Source organism: Manacus vitellinus, unplaced genomic scaffold (assembly GCF_001715985.3).
Source record: "Manacus vitellinus isolate BGI_N305 unplaced genomic scaffold, ASM171598v3 scaffold_8_pilon, whole genome shotgun sequence".
In the NCBI taxonomy this organism is placed as follows: domain Eukaryota; kingdom Metazoa; phylum Chordata; class Aves; order Passeriformes; family Pipridae; genus Manacus; species Manacus vitellinus.
Genome location: NW_021940864.1, coordinates 2574019 through 2597792, shown reverse-complemented (window position 1 = coordinate 2597792; position 23774 = coordinate 2574019). Strand labels below are relative to the sequence as shown.

Here is a 23774-nt window from a genome sequence, read left to right as displayed (position 1 = left end):
CAGCACTTGCTTCTTAGAGCATATCACCTCTTTTGGCTTATTTAGGTAATCTCTGTATAGTTCAACTCTTTGGGAGAATGCTGAGTGATGCTGGGCACTGGGACCTGCTGCAACTGTTTCTGGCTGGCAAAATGTTATTTTTTCTGACCAGTGCTCAGCTGAAATTCCTTTTGGTTGTTACAAATGTCCCTGGCTAACACCCATATGCAACAGCGGCAGTAAAAAGCTTGTGTAAGATTTGCTGCCATCCTCTGATTTCAGTACCAGTGATGAGAAATGTCCCCAGCAGTGTAAAAACAGCAGCAGAAACTGGTTCAGCAAGTGCTGCAGCTCTTGGCAGGGCAATGTCCAGCACCCCAACCACCAAGCTTCTCCCACTGCTGGAGAAGCGTCTGGCTGCTGTGGACAGTGGCAGCTCTGCTCACAGCTTTTGCATGTGAGATCCTCACCACCTCATTTAGGATTATTTTGCTTCTCTGGTATGTTGGTATTGGGTGTTTGGTTTTTTTGTTTGAGTTTTTTGTTTCTTTTTTTTTTTTTTTTGGAAAAGCCACGACCACTTGAAGGTCAGCTGTCAAATGGACTGAGCGATCAGTGCAGGAAAATTGAAAATCATGACATCTTGTGTGTAGGCTGTGAATAATGGGCAACACTCTTTTGATCATTAAAATAGAAAATTATCTATTTTCCAACGTTTTTAGTCCATTAAGAAGGCAGGGATATGAGCACACTGCTGATGATTTGCACTGGTCTCCTGGCAGTACAATCACAGGGTCTGGCAGTGGGATGGATCCCACACCAGGGGAAACTTGGCCAGAGGAGGCAGCTGTGGATTGCCATGACATTCAACTCCTCTCCAAAAATGACAGACACCTCGAGGCAGATCCATTTTCTACTGGGGACTGGACTACTATTCATGGTCTCTGGACCATGGACATGTTTAAATCTGTGGACAGAGGCAACTCCATCCCTGAGTGCTATGCAGACCAAGGCATGGCCTCAAATACGTTTTGCTTTCATACAGATGAAGAAAATACAAGCCTTGCCTGCCCTGGTGCTGGCAGAAACCCAGGCTTTACCCCAAGGTACAGGTGCAGAACGCTATTGTAATTTTGTGGTGCATGCCTGAGCTTTGGGGCCCAATTGTATATTTTAGCACCTTACTTTCTGTTCAGAGCACCACTTCTTCTGTTGTTTCACTATACTTGTAGGATGGTAAGACAATTTTCCCTTTTTTTTACTGATAAAGATCTCTTAGCAGATATAACCAGCCCTTGGTAATTGATTCATCTTGCAATATTTATTTATGCTGTCATCCTATGAAAGTCTAAACAAATCTATCCATTTTATGAGGAAAGTAGATCACAGGAGGATTACTGCTTTGCTGATGCAGAGGGGGAATGTAAAATGAGTTGATAACTGCACCTGTGTCCCAAACACTCCAGTTCCAGGAAGAAACCAGGGTTCAAAGGTGGCCAGAAACAGTCTAGCACAGGCTATATGCACAGCACTTCGCTGTGCTTCTCAAGAGAGGCTCAGTACAACGTCAGTCTTCTTTTTCCCTTTTTTCTTTTTGCCTTTCCCCGTATTTTTGTAGGTTGGTAATTCAAACAGCACAGCTGCTGTCCCTGATTCAAGGGCAGGGGCAGGTGTGTGCGTTGCCTAAAGACAGGGACTGTCCTTAGGAGCAGCAGCAGACTGGGGTGATGGTAAACACCTCCTGAGGCACAACAAAAGGGACTGCCAGCACCACCCAGCCAAGCTGCTTTAACCACCCCAGTGCCAACTCCCAGCCATCAAACCAACCTACAAAGGAACATCTTTGAGTATCAAGAGTCAGTACATTGCCCTTGATGCTGTAGCTGTGTACTCGAGGTCTTTTTGATAAAAGTGGTTAGCAGCAAGTAGAACCCCATGATTTACATTTCTTTGCCTGAACTGGAATTACATTAGCATGCCCTTGGTTTGCAATTGCCAAACAGGTACAAATATTTAAGGTTTTGAAGGTTTATACATGCAATTCTGTTTGCAGCAGGCAGGCAGGCTCGGTTTTAATCCCTTCAGAAGCTCTATTCATAGGAATTAATGCACAGCACAGGGCATTTTCCAAATGGGATTTACATACTTCTGACTAAGAATTTGAAAAAAAATTAGATAAAATGGGCAAATGAAACAGGAAAGTCTTTTTACATAAAACTTAATCTTTAGCATATTTCACTGGATTTCTGTTGGTAGGAAAAATATTGTTTACTAATTTCAACCATGATACACAATTTATACTCAGGATTTAGATTTTACAAAACAATTTTTAAAAGAAAAATATTCATAAGAGTGACTAATTTTTGGTGTGATTGGGAACATCTGCTGGATATTTTGCTGGTGTCAATATTTCATCTATTTGTAATTAATACAAAAAGGAAAGAGATACCAACCAGAAAACAGCACAGAACTGATCACTGTTTTATAATTCAATGTAGAAGTGAGCAAATACCAAAACCAGTGAAATAAACTGCAGAAGTAAAACTACTGAGGCTTGTAATAGGAAACAGTAATGCCAGCTCAGTTAAAGATACCTACTAAGCTGTGCTCTTTTAAAAAGAAATAAAATAAACAGGAATGTTTTTTGAGCATGTATCTTGAGACTTGAATAACTGAAATCAGCTGGAACTTTGGAACTAATATTTTTGCAGAGTACTCAACAAGGCAGTATTCCAGTGAGCTAAAAATGTGTTTGTATAAGTAGAATAGTACTTTTTATTTTTGTAAATAAACAATGTTTACACACACAATCCCTCCCCACCTCCAACAATCTGCAAACCATTTTCAGATGTGCTTTCAGATACTGAGGTTTTAAAATAAAACTGGAACTGAATTATTGCACTGCCTGTGCAGTCTATTGATGTTACCACAAGCAAAAATTTTCTGGACATAATTTTACTTGCATGGAATAGGAAATTATACCCATTGAGAAAACTTGGCTGTTTGATTTGCAGAGTCAGAAATAGCAGTAATTTTTTTCTCATTGTTTATTGTATGTTATAAAAGCATTACTTTTGCATTGACTCACTGGCTTCAAAAAGTACTGTTACATCTTGCAAAGTATAAAAGGAATACGGGAACACCTTCGTATTTCTTAAGACTGTTTGATAAAGCACCACCTGCTGGAGAGCCCAATCCTGAAGACACATGGGATGATGATGTTACACAATTTTAAACCTACCTGCATCCCATGCTGAGCCTGGGCTTGGGAGCTGCCTGAGACACACCTGGATCTGACTTTAGACCTCTTTTTGGCTATGCAAACTTTAGGGCAATTGCATTTTCTTTTTGATGGTTTAAAGTCTTATTCTAATTACAGAGTGGATGTTACCTATTTAATAAACAAAAAGAGAAAGAAAAAAGGCATGTGTCTTTATTGGTAGCCACAGACTGTGGCTGTGTAAACTGAAGTAGTCCTTCCTCAGTGCTGTTGCTGTACATCATATTTATCATGCATAATGAACCACTTACTGTGTATGTACTAATATGCATATCCTTTTGTGGAATCTCAGTGGAATTGTCCATTATTTTCTACAATGTAGTTTCTGTTTCCTTAGCATTCATGAAAGCAGAATTTGAGCTCAAATATGGACATATTCCCACACACAAAAAGAAATTGCATATCGGTTGTACAATGAGCAATGCACAGTTCATTAGTTATTTTGTGTGAGTCAAGTATTAATTTGCCCTAATTGAAGTTATTATGTAACATAGCATTTATTGTATTATTTAAATATAGCATTGCAAATGTGTACTGGTTTGGAAAGGCACATTAGTAATCCAATTAGAGCAGAAGCCATACCCATAGATTTGCTAGCAATCAGCAAAATACGGTTTTGTTTAGATTAGCTCCAAACATTCATTGCAATGATTTGTCACTGAATATTTTTCAATTTAAAGGCTGGAAAAATACTAAGAAGTGAGAACGGTCTCATTGCTACAGCTAATTTTCATATAATCATAAATTCATCCCACATAAGCAATCAGGTTTATACCGTGCCTACATACCTGGCTATATGACCTCCACTACTGCTATAAGTCTGTCTGTCAGTAGCAAGCTAAGACATGACTGAAATATGGGTGAATGGTCATAATATACCCAAATTTTCACCCGCAGAAAGCTGGGGAAGAGAAAAGCCTCAGGACCAGGGCTGAGGACACCATGGTCACAGAGAGCTTTGGTGTGATTCTCACATCTCTCCTGTCTTCCACCAGTAATTCTGGTTGCAAACAGAACTCCTAATTGGGCTGCCAACTAGCATGTACATAGCAAAGAGGCACAAATACCCATCTTGCATTTTCAGTTGTGCCTCCTGCTGCATGGCCCCAACCACTGCCTAAAGAACATTTATATGTCTTGCTAGCAGTAATGGGAGTTACTTGTGCAATGCTTCTTCTGCAGGGAGACAGGCAAACTGCAGCCTCGTCCTTCAGAAACTTCCATGTGCGGCTGAGGTCACTCAGATTACTTCTCTGAACATCTATATGGTCTGAAGGACGTCCTTCCTTATTGCAAGCAAATAAAAAGCGATCTAAATTTTTTGCACAAAATGAGAACTGTGCTTTGCAGATGGGAAGAAACCAAAGAGAAACAGATGACATCTCAGTGTGACTCCAAACTTTGTCCAAGACACAAACAGGGAAGACAAACCCCAAGAAGTGAATGTAGTGACTTGCCACATGCTACAGGTTTCACAAGAAACTATTCCTTGTAATTGTTCTGCCCTGAGCTCAACGGGAAAGAGAAGATGCTGCTTGGTCATTGTCCCTCATTAATTTTCACCTAAATTTTAATTTTCATCTGCAAGGTATTAGCACATGTGCCAGGTGAACTCGGTATCTCCTTTGTCTGACCAGCTCACACCTGTGCCATCACTGGTCTCACTAAGGGCTGGCTCACAGAGAAGTCCCAAGTCCTGTAGCTTTCTGCTGCTCCTGAATGCTCTTCCCTGGGCAAAGGCATCAAAAGACTAATTTGGGGCATGGGGTCTGAGCTCAGGTCTGCACTGCCTGTACAACTTCTCAGCAGGCAACTGGGATGTCTTGGTCTGTGCCAGCTAGGAGTCACTGCTGCTGTTCTGCAGGGAGGGCTGCGGGGGTTGTATCAGGGAAGATGAACTTTTAAATCCTAAGTTAATTGCATTCTTTCAAGGCTATCCAAAAATAAAACCTAGAAAAAAAGAAACATTTCAAGAATGTAATACAACTCCCAAATTACCTGAAAAGAAAGTGCAATCTAGTGCAGTGTGCTTTCACTGTCCCACTCTGTTCCTTCAGTTTCCTTCTGATTTCTTGTGCTTCAGCCTGTGTCCAGGTATTGCTGGTATCTGCTTTGTCTGTGAAAACGAAATACCAGGAGGAATTGCACTTGGTGCAATTGGTGCATGTTTAGGGGTTAATTCACAAAAGGAGCAGGTTGCCCCAGGGAATCCCGAGCTGGACCATGCACAATCAAAGAGGAGTTAGGTGCCCACGTCTGGCAAGTTTAAAGAGGAATTGTCATTAAGAAAATGCTAAAGGAAGAGCACAAGGGACTACGAATGACTGATCTCAAATCTCCTATGTCCTCTTGGCTCAGGTACTCATGCACAAAGGTGATGGGTGCCCAGGTAGTGTTAGCAGGCTAAAGAGTAGAGACTTGGAGCTTGGTTTTCATGCACCCTTGAAAAATACTTCAGCCACTGAATATGAGGGAACTGTAAGGCCACCCTTTGTCAGATGCTGCCCAGTGAGACCCAGCTCACTAACTTTGCTCTGACCCTCTCATAAACTGGCTTTGCTGAGCCAGATGGGGTTGGGGATTTTTACAGGGCTTAGATACAAACTGGGGGTCCCTGTGGTTGAGCTGTATCAGCTTCTAGGGATATGTGCACTGCAAGAAATAGGGGCACTGGTAAACAACTGGGCATGCACTTTATATGCCTCTGAGGCTAAGGAGAAGCAGGATGGAGTGTATCAAGGATCTTGGGAATAAATAAACATTAGACCTAAGTGCATAGAGCAGCAATCAGATGCTCAAATCCCTTGAGAAGCCCAGCTGTAGGACCTGGTCCAACTTCCCCTGGGGTCAACAGGAACTGCAAAGGGTCCTGCAAAGGTACCACTGTAAACAATGGTACCAGACAGACTCAGAAACATTTAAATCATGTTACAACAGACTGCCTTTGCCTAAATGCAGAAAAAGTACAGAGGAGGTATGTACAATTTCATATTACATCACTGTATTTCCCAGGCAGGAATAGGTAGTTTGACAACAACTTACAAACATTTAAACAGGACCCTAATTATGGTTATATTTATCCTTTAAAAACAACTTACTGAAAAACCCCCCACCTTAATTTGCAAATTTTTCCCCACAGAGTTCTTCAGCTCACAGAATGTTAATGAATTTGAACATGGTTTTATGAGCAAAATAACAAATTCTCCTGTGGCTTGGGGTCCTATCTATTCAAACTCCTTAGTCCTTTGGGACAGAGCCCATCTGCCTTGATTTATACAACACTTCACAGAGTGGGGCTCCTTCTAATGAGTAATAGTCCTCATGATGGCAAATGTACCAAGATAGAACCCTGAGAGTCTAGCTGCAGAAAGAGAGCAGGGTCTCATTCACACTTTTAATTAACGAACACATAAACCATCATAGTTATTTACCTGTAGGGGTAATCCCAAAGGAAAATAACAAATTTTCATTCTTTTGGTTCCCTGCCTCTGCTGTTTCCAAAGATGTCCCTGGCATCTCCAGAAGGCGCCTCCCTGAAATGGGTCTTTCAACTTCTGCAACCAGTCTTTGAGTCTTCTCCAGACCATGACCTGCCCCTACACAGCCTGCTTAAATTTATCCCTCAGTGGGCTTCAGGTTGGGATCACCAAACACTTTGAACTCTTCCTGTTTCTTCAAAGAGCAGGAGTGCACAGACAGGAAGGCACTCTGACGCGTGGACCTTGGGGAGTCTCCCTACCATCAAGAAAGCTCCTGCCTCTTGAATGCAGACTCTACTATACCACATAATCTTAAGTGTGAGTCTGTGTCAGGTAGAAAGAGAACACAATCATCACTGCCTGTTTCTGGCCAAATGCATCTTGACAAAAGCTGTGACTATGTTTAGAGTGTGATACAGATCCATGTGTGATGGTTTATCTGCTGCTCTGATTCCTTTTCGTCAGGAAAAAGATACAATCATTGCCATACTTCAGCTGGCAGGCTCAAGTGTGCAAAACCTCAAATTAAAAGTTAGTTTTCCAAGGTTAAATTCCAAAACATTTTGCACCACTACAAATTTAAAGGAAAGCAAAAATGATGGCTACCCCAAACCCAGGCAAAGCAAAGTAAGTAAACAACAGAGTAAAATATCTATATGAAACTTCATGGAAATATTTTCAATCATTTCTAATATTCCCAGTTTGTTTTCATCAGCTTCTTCAATTTATTCAGTGACCAACCTAGTTACTCATGGTCTTGCCTACAACTTCAAAAGAAGTTTCCAAGAGCAGGTCACTGTGGCTCAGAATATAAGCTCAAGTTTTGTTTCTTGCCTGGAATCAGCAGAAGCCTTTTAATTAACTTCACAGCATAGTAGAGAGAATTTAGAGAAATGATCCAGAGCTGTGCATGTATTTCAAAAGAGATTTGCAGCAATTCCTCTGCACCCATTTGTTATGCTGAACTAGACACTCCAGACCAGGTTTGCTTCTGGTTTTTCAGTGGTTTGGGCTAGTGCAGGTTAAATATGGCTTAAGATGGTAGCAACAGCCAAAGGCCAATTTATGACTTCACATCAGCATTCTGGGGGAAGCCAGCTTTCGGGGGGAACTCCAAAGTAGTGCTCTTCTGTATAACCTACACAGTCAGATTTGTGGGAAATAAGTACAGGGCTGGAGCCCTCAAAAAACTGCAAGAAAATCATTTGCATGAATCTCTGCAACAGTATTGCAGAAGCAAAAGATGCAAATTTAGGACAACAGAGAGCCTGGCATTCATTTTAGTGACTTATTTTAATGTGAAAGTAATGAAATAAGCATTTCAGTGGTGATGCAAACATTTGATACCAGAGGTGCATACTGGCTTCTCTTGCACTACATGAAGTCAGTACTGAAGATGACAATTGCCTGTTTCCAGTTATTCAGTAGGCAGAAATAGTTTTGCACACTTTGATACGGTCCTTGATAACCCCCTGACTTTTATGAGTTAGGTGGCAGGCAGTCTTTCAGACATGACTGGCTAAAACCCATAATTTGTATGAGGGGAATCCAGCCCATTCAATCCTCTGCTGTTGAAGTCAGTAGGGTTATTGAAGGGAAGCACAATCACACTAAAGGTGGTGTGGCAGCCATCACCTACATGTGTGTTACATACAGGCCTTGCTGTGAGGAATTGCTGAAGAGCATCAAGCACAAAGCTCAGGGCCAGATCCAGACTTCAACAAACTGTGAGATACTGGTTTAATCAAACCTTACCAACCCCATGTTTGAATATGGAGCCAAACTTGCCCTCAACGCATTTTAACACAGAGTTTGGGTTTAGGCTCTGTTCTGAAGAACAGGCTGGTATTGACACCATCCTAACCATGCACACCATCCTTCTGTAACTGCATCAGATTCTGCATCAAAGACATCCAAGTCTCTTCCAAAAGACCCTCAGGGGAAAACTGTAACATAATGATAAATATCTCAATGCATATTAGAGAAAACTTATAAAACCCCCAGAGACTAAAATGCTGAACGCCCAATGAATACCAAGGCTGTGTCTGAATTTAAAACTTTCCAGTAGCTTACAATGATAATTCCAGCCTAGTCACCATTTCGTTTTTATTAGAGAAACAAAAGGAATTTCAAAAACTCTACCTAGAATCACTCGTTTCTGCCAAGCGGTTGTTCATGATGGCCAGAGCACCCACCCCCGCAGAGAAACCGTTTTGTCTCGTATTGATACAAACATTCCTCGGGTAGCCGTTGGCCGTCTCGGACAACTGCTTTTGCAAAATGGCCAGGGAGACTTTGTTGGACGCCGTGAGCTCCCTCATGGAGATCATCTCTCCAGAGAGCCTCCTCCCCTCGGTGTCACTGTCGTACTGTCCATCAGTGTCCACTGAGATGTTCTGTCGACGCAGGCGGGCTCCGGGGGTGATGGCGTTGCGACGGCTGAGGCGGGTACTTGATTTATGGCACTTTGGGCAACATCTGCATTCGAATTTTTTCAACACCCAGTTCAAAACTTGCTTGATTACAATTGAAATGACATTAAAAAGAGAGTATATGCAACATACCCCCATAAATATAAATACAAAGTTTCCGAATCTGTATAATCCCTGATTTTGGTATGCAGCGTTCTGGCTGCTTACCAAATCTCCAAAGCCGATGGTGCTGAATGTGACAAAGCAATAGTACAAGGAATCAACGTAGTTCCATCCTTCCACCGCCGTGTACATTGCGGAGGCGCAGCAGGAAAGGGTAATAGCAAATATTCCCAGAATCAGCAACACATGGTAAACGGATGGCTTCCAGCCCACGAGGCTGCCCACCCCAGACATAGCTGGCCCCCTTCGGAAGTTGGGAGGTAGGAGACCGCTTCTTCGCAGCTGTCTCTCGTGGCACGCCTTCATGATAAATGCCAGGAGGGAGATAATGCGCTCCAAGAAGAGGTTGAAGAAAAGGATGGTCCCAGCACACCCAAAAAGGCCATAAACGATGAGGAATACCTTTCCAGCCACAGTTGCGGGTGTGGTCATTCCGAAACCTGCGGTGTGGAGATAAATGGGTAATGTTAATGACATAGGTTTTCATGTGTAAGCTCAGGATATGTGTAATTTAACAAGGGTCTCATCTCACTGGACAAAAGGAGTGCTATCTCTAAATCAGCTCAGGCCAACATAAAACCGAGTTCTGTAAAGAGCAAAGAAGGCACCAGAAAGCTCAACAAGATGACTAAAACCTGAAAGCAAGAAAAAAATCCTTGCACATATGAACAGCAGTGTATTAACAGAGCAACACCAGTCTGTAAACGCAGGTGGAAGGATCACCGAGCCCAAACCTCTTCAAGGTGGGATGAGGTGAAGAGACCACTTCACTGCTCCCATATGTGCCAGCCCCGCATGACCTGATGGAAAGTTTAAGCTTGCTGTTCACAAGTTGTAACCCAGTGTAACACTTCTGTTATAGAGGTCCAATTATATAATTCCTGCTGAGAAGAGGCAAGTTTTCAGGCTGTATAACTCACCTCCCATATATCAAATATTGTTTTAAACGTAACAGCATTTTAAAGTCTTATCCAAATCCCAACTGCAACTAGACCACCTGGTATCATCACAGAGGGAAGGAAAAGCCATCACACTAGAGAGCTGCCTGGCAGACTGGGAGCATTAGGAACTCTCAGACTGATAATTACACTAGGGAAAAACACTGCTGCGAAGTTAAATAGAAAAATCAGAGTATAAACACTCGGGGAAGATGCAGCAACAATATTAATTCACCTCTTCTTTTTAAGAATTACTTATTGTAATATTACTTATTATTATGACATTACTCATACGCATAATTTTATGAACAAGCAGTAATATCTTGTAGCTACAGATGGTTAAATAACAGCAAAAGTGATCTTAAATTTGCATGCAAATAAATACAGTAAGTTCACTCCGTGTTATTTGCTGATAGCAGTTGTATTATGGAAATGATTTACATATATTTCACATACAATCTCAGGAAGATGCTTCTGAAACTCAATTCTGCAGGTATTGCCCTTGTTCTACTACTCTTCCCTGTAAGAACACCTGGTGGTTGAGTCAAAAAACACACTGACAGGATCGAGGTGACTGCTCATGTCCCATGAATAAGTAACTGCATGTAATCTAAACTAATGGTTTGTAAAAAATCCACATGCTGAAATTATTGTTCCACAAAAATACTGAGCAAGTAACATATTCAAGGAGGTAAATACCAATATCAGACCACATAAATAAAAGTTTGTAAAGAAAAAGGAGCTACTTCTAGCATAGAGCACAATGACATAATTATAGATCATAATGAAATCATTAAATCCAGTTTATTACCATGATGCACCTTCAAACAGCAACAGGAAAATATTTCCTACATATAATGAATTGAGATTGCTGCTTGAAATCTACTGGTTTATTTTTGCAATGGCTGTATTTTTCTGGGTAGTTTACCTGTGCTCCCTTCCTACTTCACTGACAGAGAATTTCACATGGGTTGATAAAAAATGTAAATGCTCATGACAAGTAAACTCAGATATATCTTTTCAATAACATGAAGGTGCACGGTGAAAAAGGTGGTCCTACTTTCACAAGAGATTTGGCATGCTTGGAAACAGCTGTGTGCCAGCAATTCAGACTATATTGCATAATTTGAGTTACTTGGTCTAGTGGAAGGTGTCTCTGCCCACAGCAGGGGTGTTGTGAATAGATGCTCTTTCAAGTCCCTTCCAACCCAAACCATTCTATTATTCTATGATTAGTACCTTCACAGTAAAAAGAGTATTTTCTGTAAAAGTCAGCGAAAAACTTGCACAGTATTACCAGAAAATATCACCAAAGAGGTAATTATATTTTGTTTTCTGGACCTACCGTATCTCCACTTTGTAGTGTTAAAAAAGACCACCTTTGAGCAGACCTGAAGAAGCCTGCCTTGGGGTCCCAGGTTTAACGTGGGTCATTGGGAAGCTCTTCCTAGTTCCTTCTCCTCTGTGGGGTAGACCTGTTCTTTGGATTGGGCTGGCTGCTAGCAGGAGCTGTCTCATTTAATGATGAATAGTGCTTGGCCCTCAGAAGAAGCTGGGGAGCCTGCTGCGGTTGCCAGCTAGAGATACACAGCCAGCTTGTGATGGAAAAGGCATCTGTTCGCCTCTGCCTTGTCAGCAAAGCATTTAAACATGTGCTTCACAGCAAGCATGTGAACATCACCATCAAAATAAATGGGTTTATTGTCCCACATATGGCTAGACACATTTATTAATTAGGGAAAAAAAAAAGAAGTAGTGACAGTTTGGATCAAGTTGTAAATGTGCTGAAGCTTTTCAGTATTTTCGGTGATCATTCATGAGAGATGTTGAAGTTTTATACTTCTGATGTTTTGAGATTTTCTGAAGCATAATGTCACCAAAATTCAGCATGTAGCTATGCAAGGTGAAAGGACCCATCACAGCAACGAGAGTGCTAAGAAACAGGTGAGACCAGGAAAACACAGAATCATAGAATCATTTAGGTTGGAAAAGACCTTTAAGATCATTGAGTCCAACTGTTAGCCCAGCACTGCCAAGCCCACCACTAAAACACGTCCCTCGTGTAACTTCAGGTCAACAGCTGGCTGAGGGAAGTGCACTCACATACTCTCCACACAGAGTCTTCCTTTGCCAGCCGTGTTTGTCCCTTTGGCACCACCTGGACCACGAGGGGGTTGGTCTATTCTGTACACCACCTCTGAGCTCAGCCCCTGCTCAAGGCTAAGGTACATCATGATGCCTGGATGAAACAAATTAATCCAGAACTGCCTGTGCCTCTGAGCCAGTACAAGGAAAAAAGCGCAACGGTGCTTTACATTTTTCATGGCCCTGAGACGTATTATACAGGTACCTTGGGGTTGACTTTGTGTGGCTCAGATGCAATATTTCAACCTCCCTCATGCTAATTCTGCCTCACTCTGATCCACCAGTTCAAATACAAGCTCTATGGCAGCAATAATTTCATGTGTTTGATACTTCTCCTCCCCAAACTGAATCAGTAGAGATGAGCTGATAAAAACTCTCTTCAGCAGCCTCTCATGAGTAAGTGCTGGCAATAAATAAGACCCTCATCCTGACTTGTTTAACAGGTTCTGTGGTTAAAATTCTGCTCTTCTGGAGTTTAAATTACTTAACCTGGTGATGGATTCAAGAGTTAGTACAGCTGGGCAAACTCGTGACATGCTTCCTGTTGTTCTTGCTCTCTTCTACCTATTTTCTTACAGGTAAAAGAGATAGTTGATGCCAGAAGATAAAAAAGAATAGCAGCTTTAGTACCAATGAGCTCTTCTTTCAGGCCAATTGCTTTGTCTTACTATAGTTTGAGATTAAAAAGCTTGCCAGTTTTCCAGTAAAGATGTATTTCTCCAGAGATGGAATAAAGTTTTAGTCACTTCAAGAACTACACAAAAAAAAGTCTTCCAGCCTTTACCATGGCATAATGTGTCCCTGCCTCTCTCAGGCACTCCAGTTCTTCTTATGCAAGTGTCCTGCTATGGGACTTCACTCACACAGCAAGTCAGCACATAATTTTACATCCTAGAGTGAAACAGCACAGATCATCAGTGTAGCATCACCTCTACATAAATATAATGTAGCTACATTTAAAGGAATAAAAGAACCTAAAATGGTTGAATACACCTTTTTAAACAAATGATTCCTCAGAAATAAACAATAACAAGAACAACTATAACCAGAATTCTGCTTCCAGAGGGAAAGAATTTCTTGCAACACAAAGACTAAGTTCTTGCAGGATTTGTCCCCAAGAGATGGGGGTTACAGAACACAGACAGAGAAAGAAAGAGCAAGCAATTTTGTTTCACATCTGTTCCACGTTTGCTTTACTTCACAGCTTTCCAACAGCCCTGGTTGGTCTTTATTGACTAACATGTAGGAACTAACACCAAGGAAGAAAACATCCTATTCTGAATTCCAAGTTTGGGTTCTGGTGCTTTCTTCAACCCTTTTCCACCTGTTGGCATTTCATTACTATTTCCCCTGAGAATCATACCTGTATATTTCACAACTGCCTCTCATCTATTCTATAGCTCCTCACCACCTAACATTCAGAAACAGTTGCCTTGGATACAGGGTCACAGCTGAGAGCTGACAAAACTGCTGTATCCAGTGCTTTTACCCAAGGAATGAGACTACTACAAGTCAGTTCTTCCACCTGGCTTTGCATTTTCAGACTACAAATTAAAAACTTACTTTCCCTTTAACATTCTTTCTCAGCCCGCTTTACTAAAATACTGTAAATCTTTTTAGAGCTTTTCCACTGCAAATCCTTTAATATCAAAGTTGCTCTAAAAATCCCATTTGATCTCATTTAGATTAGTGCTGGAAACAGCTCCTGAACAGTAGCAGTCTGCCTAGCACTGCATGAATTAAGACCTTTTAAGTTGGACCTATGCGATGTCTGAAGACATGAGGTACAACTGCAGCTTTTAGAGCTGGCCTAACCTGTATCATATACAAGCTCGTAGTCCTTGGTGACCCATGTACTGAGCAGATATTCCATGGAGAAAATGCTGAGTGACTATGCAATTAAGAACTGACTCCCATAAACATTCTACCCATTGATCGACCCATTCACCCATCCACCCTTGGTCATACCCATACACCAACTCAACATGAATAAGCAGGCAGTTTCTGGCATTTCCTAACTTTCTAAAAGTTATTTTAGAGACATTCCTTTAACATGCGGAACAGACTTGTTGTTCCCAAAGCCTACAGTAAATAGGTGGTCAGAATTCCTGTAAATTTGCTGTGTGAACCAGAGTGACCTAAACCAAGTGCGGGGCTTTTTGGGTTTGTTTGTTTTCCTAACTGAATGTTCAGTATATAAAAAAGTGCATACACGCACCCAGAGACTTTGGGAAAAGATGCCCAGTCTATTCAGTGACCTGAAACACCACCATGATAAACTTAATGAATGTAGTTAAAACTCATCCAGGTCTCTGCTGTTGCTCCTTGTTTCATCTCCATCTGTGAAATATTAGTGAGGTGTTTGAGATAACTGCTACTAAAAAGGAGCAACGCTGGCAGAACAGAACCAGGAGATGATTAATTGAACATTAAGGAGTTTAAAGGAGCTGCAGGCAATTATTAAAGGCTTTCCACAGCACCAGTTTTATTCTGTTTACACACAGCTGTGATCAGGTTATTGGTTATCCACAGCACTGCAATGCGTAACATCAGTGAACACCAGAATCAATCACCCTCAGCATTTCTCTGCTGGACATGATTTAAACCACAGGCTAAAAGGTCACGGCCACAATATTCATTCTTCTTTAAAGTACATTGGTTTTAAAAAGGGTTAATAGAATTGTAAGCCTAAAATAACCCAAGCTTCCTTAGGAAAAAAAAGTGATTAAATTTGCAATGATGGCATTCAGTTGGTAACAGTTGTTAGTTACCAGGTGCATTTGAAAGGTATGAAAAGAGACTAAGAGGTAACAATATTTTTCTGTAGAAATGAATGACAAAGATGAACCTAAAATTATTCCCAGCTGCAACTTGGGTGAGGACAAGAGACAGGGCTGGGCAAGTGCACATGCCCAGGGCTGGGAGGCAGAAGAGCAACTGCATCAGGGCAGAGGTGCTGGGACTCCCCAGCTTCTCTGGCAACCTGTGATTTCCACATGTGGGCAAGGGGCTTGAACTCCTATGGGCATCCATGGAGGGCAGTAGGATGTTATGAGAGGCTGCCTCGAGGGAACAATGCAAGAGGTTCCTGCAACAGAGAATGGTGTGATGAAGAGGGCTGTAGAGGTAAGCAGAGCTGCTGGTGGCTGTGGTCCAGGGATTGAACAGAGCAGTTGTGCTCTGGAGAGGAAATTTTGGAGGAGAGGTGGTGATGAAGGACCTCTTCTGCTAGAAAGGCAAAAGGGGCAGCAACTGGAGGATAAGAAGCTGCAAGGAAATCTGCCTCATGAAATCTCCTCAAGATGGGAATGTGAAGCTCGACTCCAGACACAGAGTATTTACCTGCAGAGGTGCTGCTGTGTGGGGCTGACACCTGGCCATGTCAGCAGGCAGGTGAAGAGGGGACCCCATGCCTCAGGAGAAGCTGTCTTGGGTGACAGAGCGGGAGCAACATTTTTAGGGTGAAGGATATGCTGGCCCTGAGAGGAGTATCACCTTGATGGGGTCTAAGGCTTTGGGGGTGCCCCCTGAAATACCTTAGGGAAGGAGAGAGGACTAACCTCCTTCAAAACCTGGCTGCTCCTGAACGTTTTTCTCCTCCCTGCAGCAGGTTTCTCAAGGGTGTTTTTCTCCGCTGAAGCATTCTAGTTGAGCATTCCAAGAAAGACCTCAGTTTCTAGTGGGTACTCAGCAGGCACATTTGTCAGCTCAAGTGGCCTAACCTTTGTAAATTTGAGTGATAAATGACCCTTAAAAAGATAAGCGCTGGGACTTCAGCTTCACCAGCAGCAGCAGTACTCTTGATCTTTTCATTCACCAGAAGCAGGCAAGCCTTTTCCCTCAGTGGTACTGCATGTGCCTTTTCTGTGTACAGCACGTGAAGAAAGTGCAAAGACTAACTAAACAAGTCCACCCTTGCTCGCTACTTAATGCCACTATCCTAAAGATATAGCCCAGTAAATACATAAGGAGGTCTGGCCAAGCTTCTTTGGCACAGAACCAAGCCCAGGAAGAAGCAGAAGTGTCTCTAAATCAGTTTTATGGTTCCCTGGCTGGGGCTGGCTGCTCCTTTATATACCTTGTACAAGCAAATGGGGACTGACTCGTGCCAAGTCACCAGTGTTGCCAGCTGAGCAGCAGCTCTGGCCCGTGGTCTTGCTAAGCAGTAGCCCCTGAAGAGGGAACACATGGGAAGAGTCACAGGCTTGAGGCTCAAAATCTTTGACAAGCTTATGTTCAGGTTTTTTAGCTAATCCATCCTACTGCAGCAGAACATGGTTTCTAAAGAGGGAGAGGGGACCTCTTCTAAAAGGAGATGATAGAGAATGAAGCTCAGGGAAGAATGAAAATCAGGAGTATGAATTCAAAATAGACAGAGAAAAAGAAAGTCGATTCTTGCTGAATTGACTGAATAGAGATGGAGGTGACCTGTGGTGTGACAATATTCCTTTTCTATTATCATATTGTTCACAAACTGTCTTTCAATACTTAGGGTTTTATTGTTCTTATAAATAATATAATCTTCTTCTGTGCTAAATTCTTGGGGCCAGTCTCTGGTTTACAGTCATAAAAATCAAGACTGAAATTATTTTCTTCATTATATGCTTTCTTGGACAAATCTTAAGCAAGATGATGCTAAATCCCCTCTTGTTTTGTCAGTTACTCTATCCCTTGGCACAGCTGGATTACTCTAATGGCTCGTTAAGACAGAGAGAATAGGGGTTAGTGTTGCCTAAATTAGTGCTAAACCACCTCCCAAAGGAAAATGGGATGAGAGCAGGGTGTTCTTGCAGCCTGTCTCTTTGTGAATTATCTAAACTAGTCCAGAGCCGCTTCTTGTGGCTACCTCCACACTCGATGATTGCAGGGTCCTTTCTCTGGTTTGTTTTCTTTCCTTATCCTAACAGCTGGGGAAAACCACTTTGCTATAATCTTTTCTGAAATGGTGGTAGTGTTAATAATGGAAAAATATAGCCCACATGCCCCTTGGTTACTAAAGTACGTTATATTACTGTGGAAAACGTCTCCCTTATCTCCCCTAGAAGATAAGGGTCTTCAAACTCTTGCATTAACAGCTGTTGGGGCGGTGTCCAACCTCTGCTGCTCACATTCCAGGCTGTGGGCAGAAGCATCTGCCTCAGCTTACTGCACTGCCAAACCTCAGCTAAAACACAGAGGTTTCTGAGACACTATGAGACAGAAGAAACATACCTGAATTTAGAGTAACTATTTTAAAAAAATCTGCAGAAAACAAAAGTATGATAACCCAGAAATACACAAAGTGTGCCTCAGTAACCACGGATATACATGGAGGCATAGCTCATGGACCCCAAGAGTCACCAATTCCCTCCCTCTCTTGAGATGTGGCCAATATCTGAAGCCATACATTCCCACCTCCTCTGACCTTCCTTTAGTCTCCACATTCCAGGTTAACAAAAAAAAGCAGAATTCTCCTGCAATCGTAATTTTTCATCTTTTAAAGCTGCTTCCATTCTTATTTTCCTATGGTTGTCGAGAATGTTTTTTGTGTGGATGATCACGTAGCTAAGCAACACCCTAACAGAAAAAAAGCTTATGCCCTGTCATTTCAAACAGTGTTTCAAACATAAGCATTCACACCTGCTTTTGCTGTTTATTGAAACTTGCAGTTGCATTTCAGATGTCTGTGTAGACCCGAGGTTGAGCAATGTTTTTTTTTTCTGAGCTGCAAGGGAAAAAGAATAATGGTATTCAAATTTTGTTATGTTCTTGAGACATTATTGGCTTCGAAAGAATATTTGCACATGTACTGTCACTTCACTGCCAGTACATCTCACAATACTTCTTGTTTCAGGCTAAGAAACAGCATTATCTGAATTTCACAAGTGATCCTGGGCGTATGTCGTACTTCCCCACGTAAGAAGTCTCATAAAACAAGATGTCACTCTTAGGCTTTCTGAGCCTTACAGATGGGAAAGGCTCTTTCATGGTTACATTGCTGGCTTACCTTTTGAGAGGATTAAACAATAGACTTGTAGCATATTTTTCTTCTACCAGTGGTGTTAGTGTAGGTAGGTGTTGAGAGAACATCTGTTTCTTGATAGCTGTGTCATCGCTTCTGCTTTATAAAGAGTTAGGCTATAAATATGGACTGGTGGGATAGAAAGACTCTAAACGTGAAAACATCTTCTCCACTGTTTGGCTGGTGGTTTTTTTTCAAATCTCTCTACAAAAATCTACCTGGACTTGTTAATGGTTTAAACATGCCTTCATGAGCCCCTTATTTTAAAAAGTTCCAGCTGAAAGTAAAGAAGCAAACTGTCAAGTATCTTTTCGCTTCGGCAGCTCTTCTAATTCACTCATGAAGGCACTAAGATTTTAAGTAACTTTAACAGAAATACAGTGTTGCAGAAATAAAGGGTGGCAGGACTGTTGACTAACCAGTTACTTCCCATTTTCTACTTCTGCATTAACTCTTCCTTCCTTAGTATGCATTTCCCTTGACTACTTTTTAATTTAACAATACTGAACAACTTTGCCACATTACCAGGGTAATTTTGAGCTTTCGATTTTATCTGAGATTTCCCTGGTCCTCACAGCTCTGCCAATAGCCCTTTTCGTAAATCAAATCATTTTATCAAACAGCTTATTTCTACATCTCTCATGAAAATCACAATTTGAATTTAAGACCTTTACACTGCAGTCATTTCCCCCCACTTCCACGAGTCTTAAAGCAAACTTGACTCCATGCACACTGAGCATGAGTGACACTGTATTTTTTGTTTGGCCTCAGAAAATAAATATATTGTTTGCACAATGCTCAGGCTGAGCAAAGAGATGACAGAATGTTCAATAACGAATAACAGAAAGGATTTCATCTGGTTTTAACAGAAATGTACTGGATTAGTTTCTCACCCAGTTCTCACATGGGCAAATTTGCCCTCGTTGCAGTTTCTGCCATGATTAAATTTGCCTGTGTTAGACTTGAGAATGAAAGGGAAACATATGGCCAATCACTCCTGATGGGGAAGAAGCTGCAGTGGTACAAGCTCAGAAAGGTTAAAATCCATTGAGAAATTACTGTGAGGCTACAACTGTTATCAAGGTAGTACTGCTTTTTTCATCCACTTACTACGGATTTTTAAACACGAGCAATAGCAGTGTCTCACTCACAATAAGTAATCCCATATGTTAACATCAAACCATTCAATTTCTTATCTTATTCCACTCCAAAGCTTTAATTACTTGAAAAGGCTGCTAATGCTTTGCCTCATCTAATGCAATTAGATTTAATTTTCATTCTACCTCTCATTTGATTCATGAGGGATTGCACTGAAACCTTCCAATGTCTAGGTGTGCCAGCCAGTGCCATCAACAGACCCACCAAGCTCGGGAAGATGTATTGTACACAGTAATAACGAGTGCTGGCAACAGCAGACCTACATTTGTTTTAGAAACCTAGTGTGCCAATAAAATGAGTAAAGCAGGATTTCCTAAAGCTCTGTAGACTGGTCTGCTATTGACTTCAACAGATGTAGGCTATTGAGGAGATATTTGATTTGCCTGGATTGCTATGCAACTGCCCCTTGGATTATAGTTCTGTTTGCTACTAAAGCGTTTCTATTCACAGGAGGTTTTTATTGTCACTTCCAAGATTTACTGTGCTTGGGAGGACTTTCACATTTCAAATGTTCACCATCATGAACCCTAATCTTTGCCCTAAACAGTCTTCTCCCAAAATGCCCTCAGATATGCACTTGGTGCTGACACACTACGAAAACTGTCTCTTTTGATAAAGGTAAGCAAGGCTCACACAGATCATGGTCACAGGTTATGTTTCCAACAATATCAAGCTCTCTTCACTCTAAAAATTGCAGATGAAATGTTCCAAGTTGTTTTTTTGTTGCTCTAACCCTGGTGGTATTATGGCAAGAGGTAAAATTCTCATTCACTTCAATTGCTGCAAAGATACGGTAACAACTGCATTCATTACAATAAAGAAATGACACTGTATTTTCCAGCATAACACCAGGAGTGGGTATTGTTACATGACGTTAATTGCCAACAGAACTATCCTATAATTGCTTTCCCCTTCTCTCCACAATGAAGAGCAATTAAAGTTTGCATAAAAACAAGACAGTGTGCTGGCAAAGATGACCCATCGGTACAAGTGAGAAAAAATGATGAGGTGTGTATGATCTGTGTCAAACTGAAGGCAATCAGAGAAGAAAGAAATAGACCGAAAAAGAAATGGAGATCAATAGCAGGATTAACACAAGGGAAGAGGCACAGGAGTGATGAGGAACAGAAAGAAACTGTAAAGCTTTACTTTTGACTTCTTTGGTAGCTATTAACATGAAAGACTGCAAGGACATCAAACAAATATTCAAAAGTTAATCAAGAAAACAAATCACCAGTAGACAATGGCATACTAATTGTGGGGGAGGCAGCAGAAGCTGTAGAAATTAAGAGTACCTGAGACAGGCAGGTGAGCGGGCTGTAAGAGAATAAAGATAAGCTGTAAGAGAAAGAAAGGGGGAATATCCCCAGGACTGCAAAGCTGGGGGAAGAGTCTAGGGACTGGCCAGGCTCCACAGGAACACAGCCCATAGGGTTTCAAGCAGGATTTGGATTTATGAGCCTGCAGCAAACAGAGCAGCTGATAAGCCTGGTAATTATGATCCCTCACTGCTATTACAGGCGCGATAACTGGTTTACAGGGAGGTTGCTCAGTAATAAGAGACGGACTGGCTGGAGCCTCGTGAGTCACCTCCATGGATGGGGAGCTGTCAAAGTGGTGTTTTGGCACACCAATGTTTGGTTTGCAGTCACATCACCAAGCTCTTGTTAATGCATAGGGAACTAAAATACAGGTATTTGCTACCCAGAAGACTGAAGGCCAAATGGAATCTTCTGCTAAGCAGGAGGTATCTGCTCACTAAGCAGACACTGCTCCTTCAACTACCCGAGCTAGAGGGACCTTGAGGGCTGCACAAATGGAGAATTCATGATTACAAACTCCAATTGGTCTTCATTTTGAACCTGAACCACCACATAGTAAGTCAGTATAAAATTTCCCCTGACTTCTGAGATGCTGGACCATATCTCATGTGATGCTGGGCAAATTCTTTATTCCCTGGTGTTATAGACAGGCTTTGTGTTTCGGGTGGCTGCTCTGAGATGCTGTGGTATTTGACATTCAGCTGGAGACCCCAGGTTTCAGTGTTCCAGCTGAGCACCTCAAACTCCATGGGCACAGCAAAAAGAAGTACGATTTGGTTGGCTGTCCTCGACTTAACTTCTCCAGCAGTAAAACAACAACTAGATCTCCACTGCACTGACGTTAGTGTTTTAAAACATTTGGTTTCATAGCTAGGGTTTAATATTTAAGAAATCTCTGAATCTGTTAAGAGTAAGTAATCGAAGATAACGTGCTCTGTAGAAATTACTCAGTTTAGATGACCAAAGCACAGTAATAGCTTCATTTTCTGTTGCTGGCATAACCCTACAAGGGCAGGCAAATCCTAAGCAGTACTGAGACTGATATAATATTTTCAGATTATTTTTTCTTTTAAAAAGGGCTTTATTTAAAGTACTGGGGTTTCTCCCTCCTGCCTTCTAGAATAAAACCCCCACAAATTTATGGTCAAAATTATTTCATCGAGACCCTACAGTGGGGACACCTCAAGTTACCCGTGTAATTACATGGAGGTACTCCAAGTAAAGCTTCCTGTTTTTGCTCTCAAGGACAAGAAGGCAAGCTGTGTTTTAGATTACCTTCCTGCTCAGAGCACACAACCTATGCCCACATACTAATGAAATTCCTATCTGGTACCCAAAGAAGTTAATACTCCTATGCAGCTATGGCAAGTAGAAAATATTGCTACAGTGCCAGGTGTTCCTCTGAGGAAAATCACTGTAGGATCACTTCTCTCCACAGAAGTATGCTGACCATTCACCTGCTGCCCTCTGAGCCTCTTGCTCTCTGTTCCTTATCGAGACTGCCCAAGTGAGAAAATAACTTCCAGAAGTCCACCAGCACATTGATTAAAACATGACATGCACCAAAGGAATCAGATCTGCCTGCAACACACTCTCATGCTGGCTGCAGACTGTATATAGGATGGCAAGGACAAATAACCTGACACAGCAGCTTAATGATACTGCTTGCTCTTCCAGCTGCTTTCTCATTTGGTTTTGTTTGATTATTTCTTAACTTTAAGAAGGTTAACTCTGGAGGCAACTCCCCCCTAATCTGAAGCCTCCCAAAAGCTGCCTGTACAAGCCTCAGGGAATCGCAGAGCAGTAACACTGATGCTGATCAGGTTTACATTCTGGTTTGGATGTCGCCTTTTGGATGCATTGGCTGTATAGACAGTGAGACTGCATTCATGGAGAGCAGAGAGCCAGAACCTCCCGTGGCTATGGTTCAAGTTCATATCCTGAAATACAGCAATGAAGAAGACAGGGCAAATATTCTTCCCCTTTAAAACCTTCAGATCATCTCAATTATTTGTGAAATTTCTTGCCAAATTATCCTATGAAGTGCCTGCTCTTGCAGGCTCGCTCCCTGGCTCCTAGCAGTGCAATCCAACAGCTGACCATTTGCTTGCTGAGCTGTCCAACTGTATTTTGCACATCACTTCCATTTAATTATCACCTCCAGAACAACTGGACCACCAGATTTTTTTCACAAGACTACGCCAGAGGATATTTTAGACTTGAGTGGTTATGGTGCTTACATTGTGGAGCACAAGCAGAAATAACATGCTGAGTATGATAGATCCCTACAGAGGACCCAGAGAGAAGAAGCTCCAATCCAGCTGACATCCTAAGCAAGCAGAGAACAGCTCCCAGAAGCCAGTGAGATGGAAGAAAACACTGAACATTGTGTCTCTCATTTAAGGTAAGAGCAGAAGGTACCCGTCCCCTTTGTGTGGAGCTGTCAGTCCACCAGAATATTGAGTCATTTAACAGGATACCTCAGGGACAAGGAAAGGATGAACAGTCTTGCTCACTCCTACACACTGTGCCCTGAACACCTGTAGCCTTCACACAGTTTTGCAGAGAGAGGATCCTTTTATCTTTTCTTCCCGGGGCCCCTCTCAAGCACATGTAACCCAGACATGTTCCATCCCAAAACAGTCCGCCCGCAGTAATGGTCCTTTACAAAATATTATATTGAAAAATCACTTTTACAAATTGAGTACCTCTTTCAACTTCATTTTTTAATGTCTGGTATGGATTTCTATAAATCAATTATATCACTGGATTTATGAAACATATGTTCTTATACATAAGAAGCTTAAAATCCAAATTTGATAAGTCTGTGTCTCAATATGTTTTACTAGTGAGGCACCCAAGGTTTATTCTAACATTT

At 41.7% G+C, this 23774-nt stretch overlaps 1 protein-coding gene across 1 annotated transcript; it reads right to left on the bottom strand.

Annotated features, from left to right (window-relative positions):
• Positions 1-2730: 2730 nt before the first annotated feature.
• On the bottom strand, positions 2731-12504 carry KCNK12 (potassium two pore domain channel subfamily K member 12). The gene is made up of 4 exons (XM_029965079.1): positions 12378-12504; positions 8881-9772; positions 5258-5375; positions 2731-3370 (listed from the first exon to the last, which is right to left on the bottom strand). Exons 1-3 carry the CDS (start codon positions 12502-12504, stop codon positions 5339-5341), a joined length of 1056 nt encoding a protein of 351 aa, XP_029820939.1. The 3' UTR covers positions 2731-3370; positions 5258-5338.
• Positions 12505-23774: the final 11270 nt, after the last annotated feature.

What these genes read in the sequence shown, in the direction of transcription:
- KCNK12 (XM_029965079.1), bottom strand. Translation starts at nt 12,504, where the DNA reads ATGATGTACCTTAGCCTTGAGCAGGGGCTGAGCTCAGAGGTGGTGTAC. An exon ending in AGGAAGACTCTGTGTGGAGA is followed by an intron (nt 9,773 to 12,377) that starts GTATGTGAGTGC and finishes TCCACACCGCAG; the next exon opens with GTTTCGGAATGACCACACCC. An exon ending in GCAGAAACGAGTGATTCTAG is followed by an intron (nt 5,376 to 8,880) that starts GTAGAGTTTTTG and finishes TCGTTTTCACAG; the next exon opens with ACAAAGCAGATACCAGCAAT.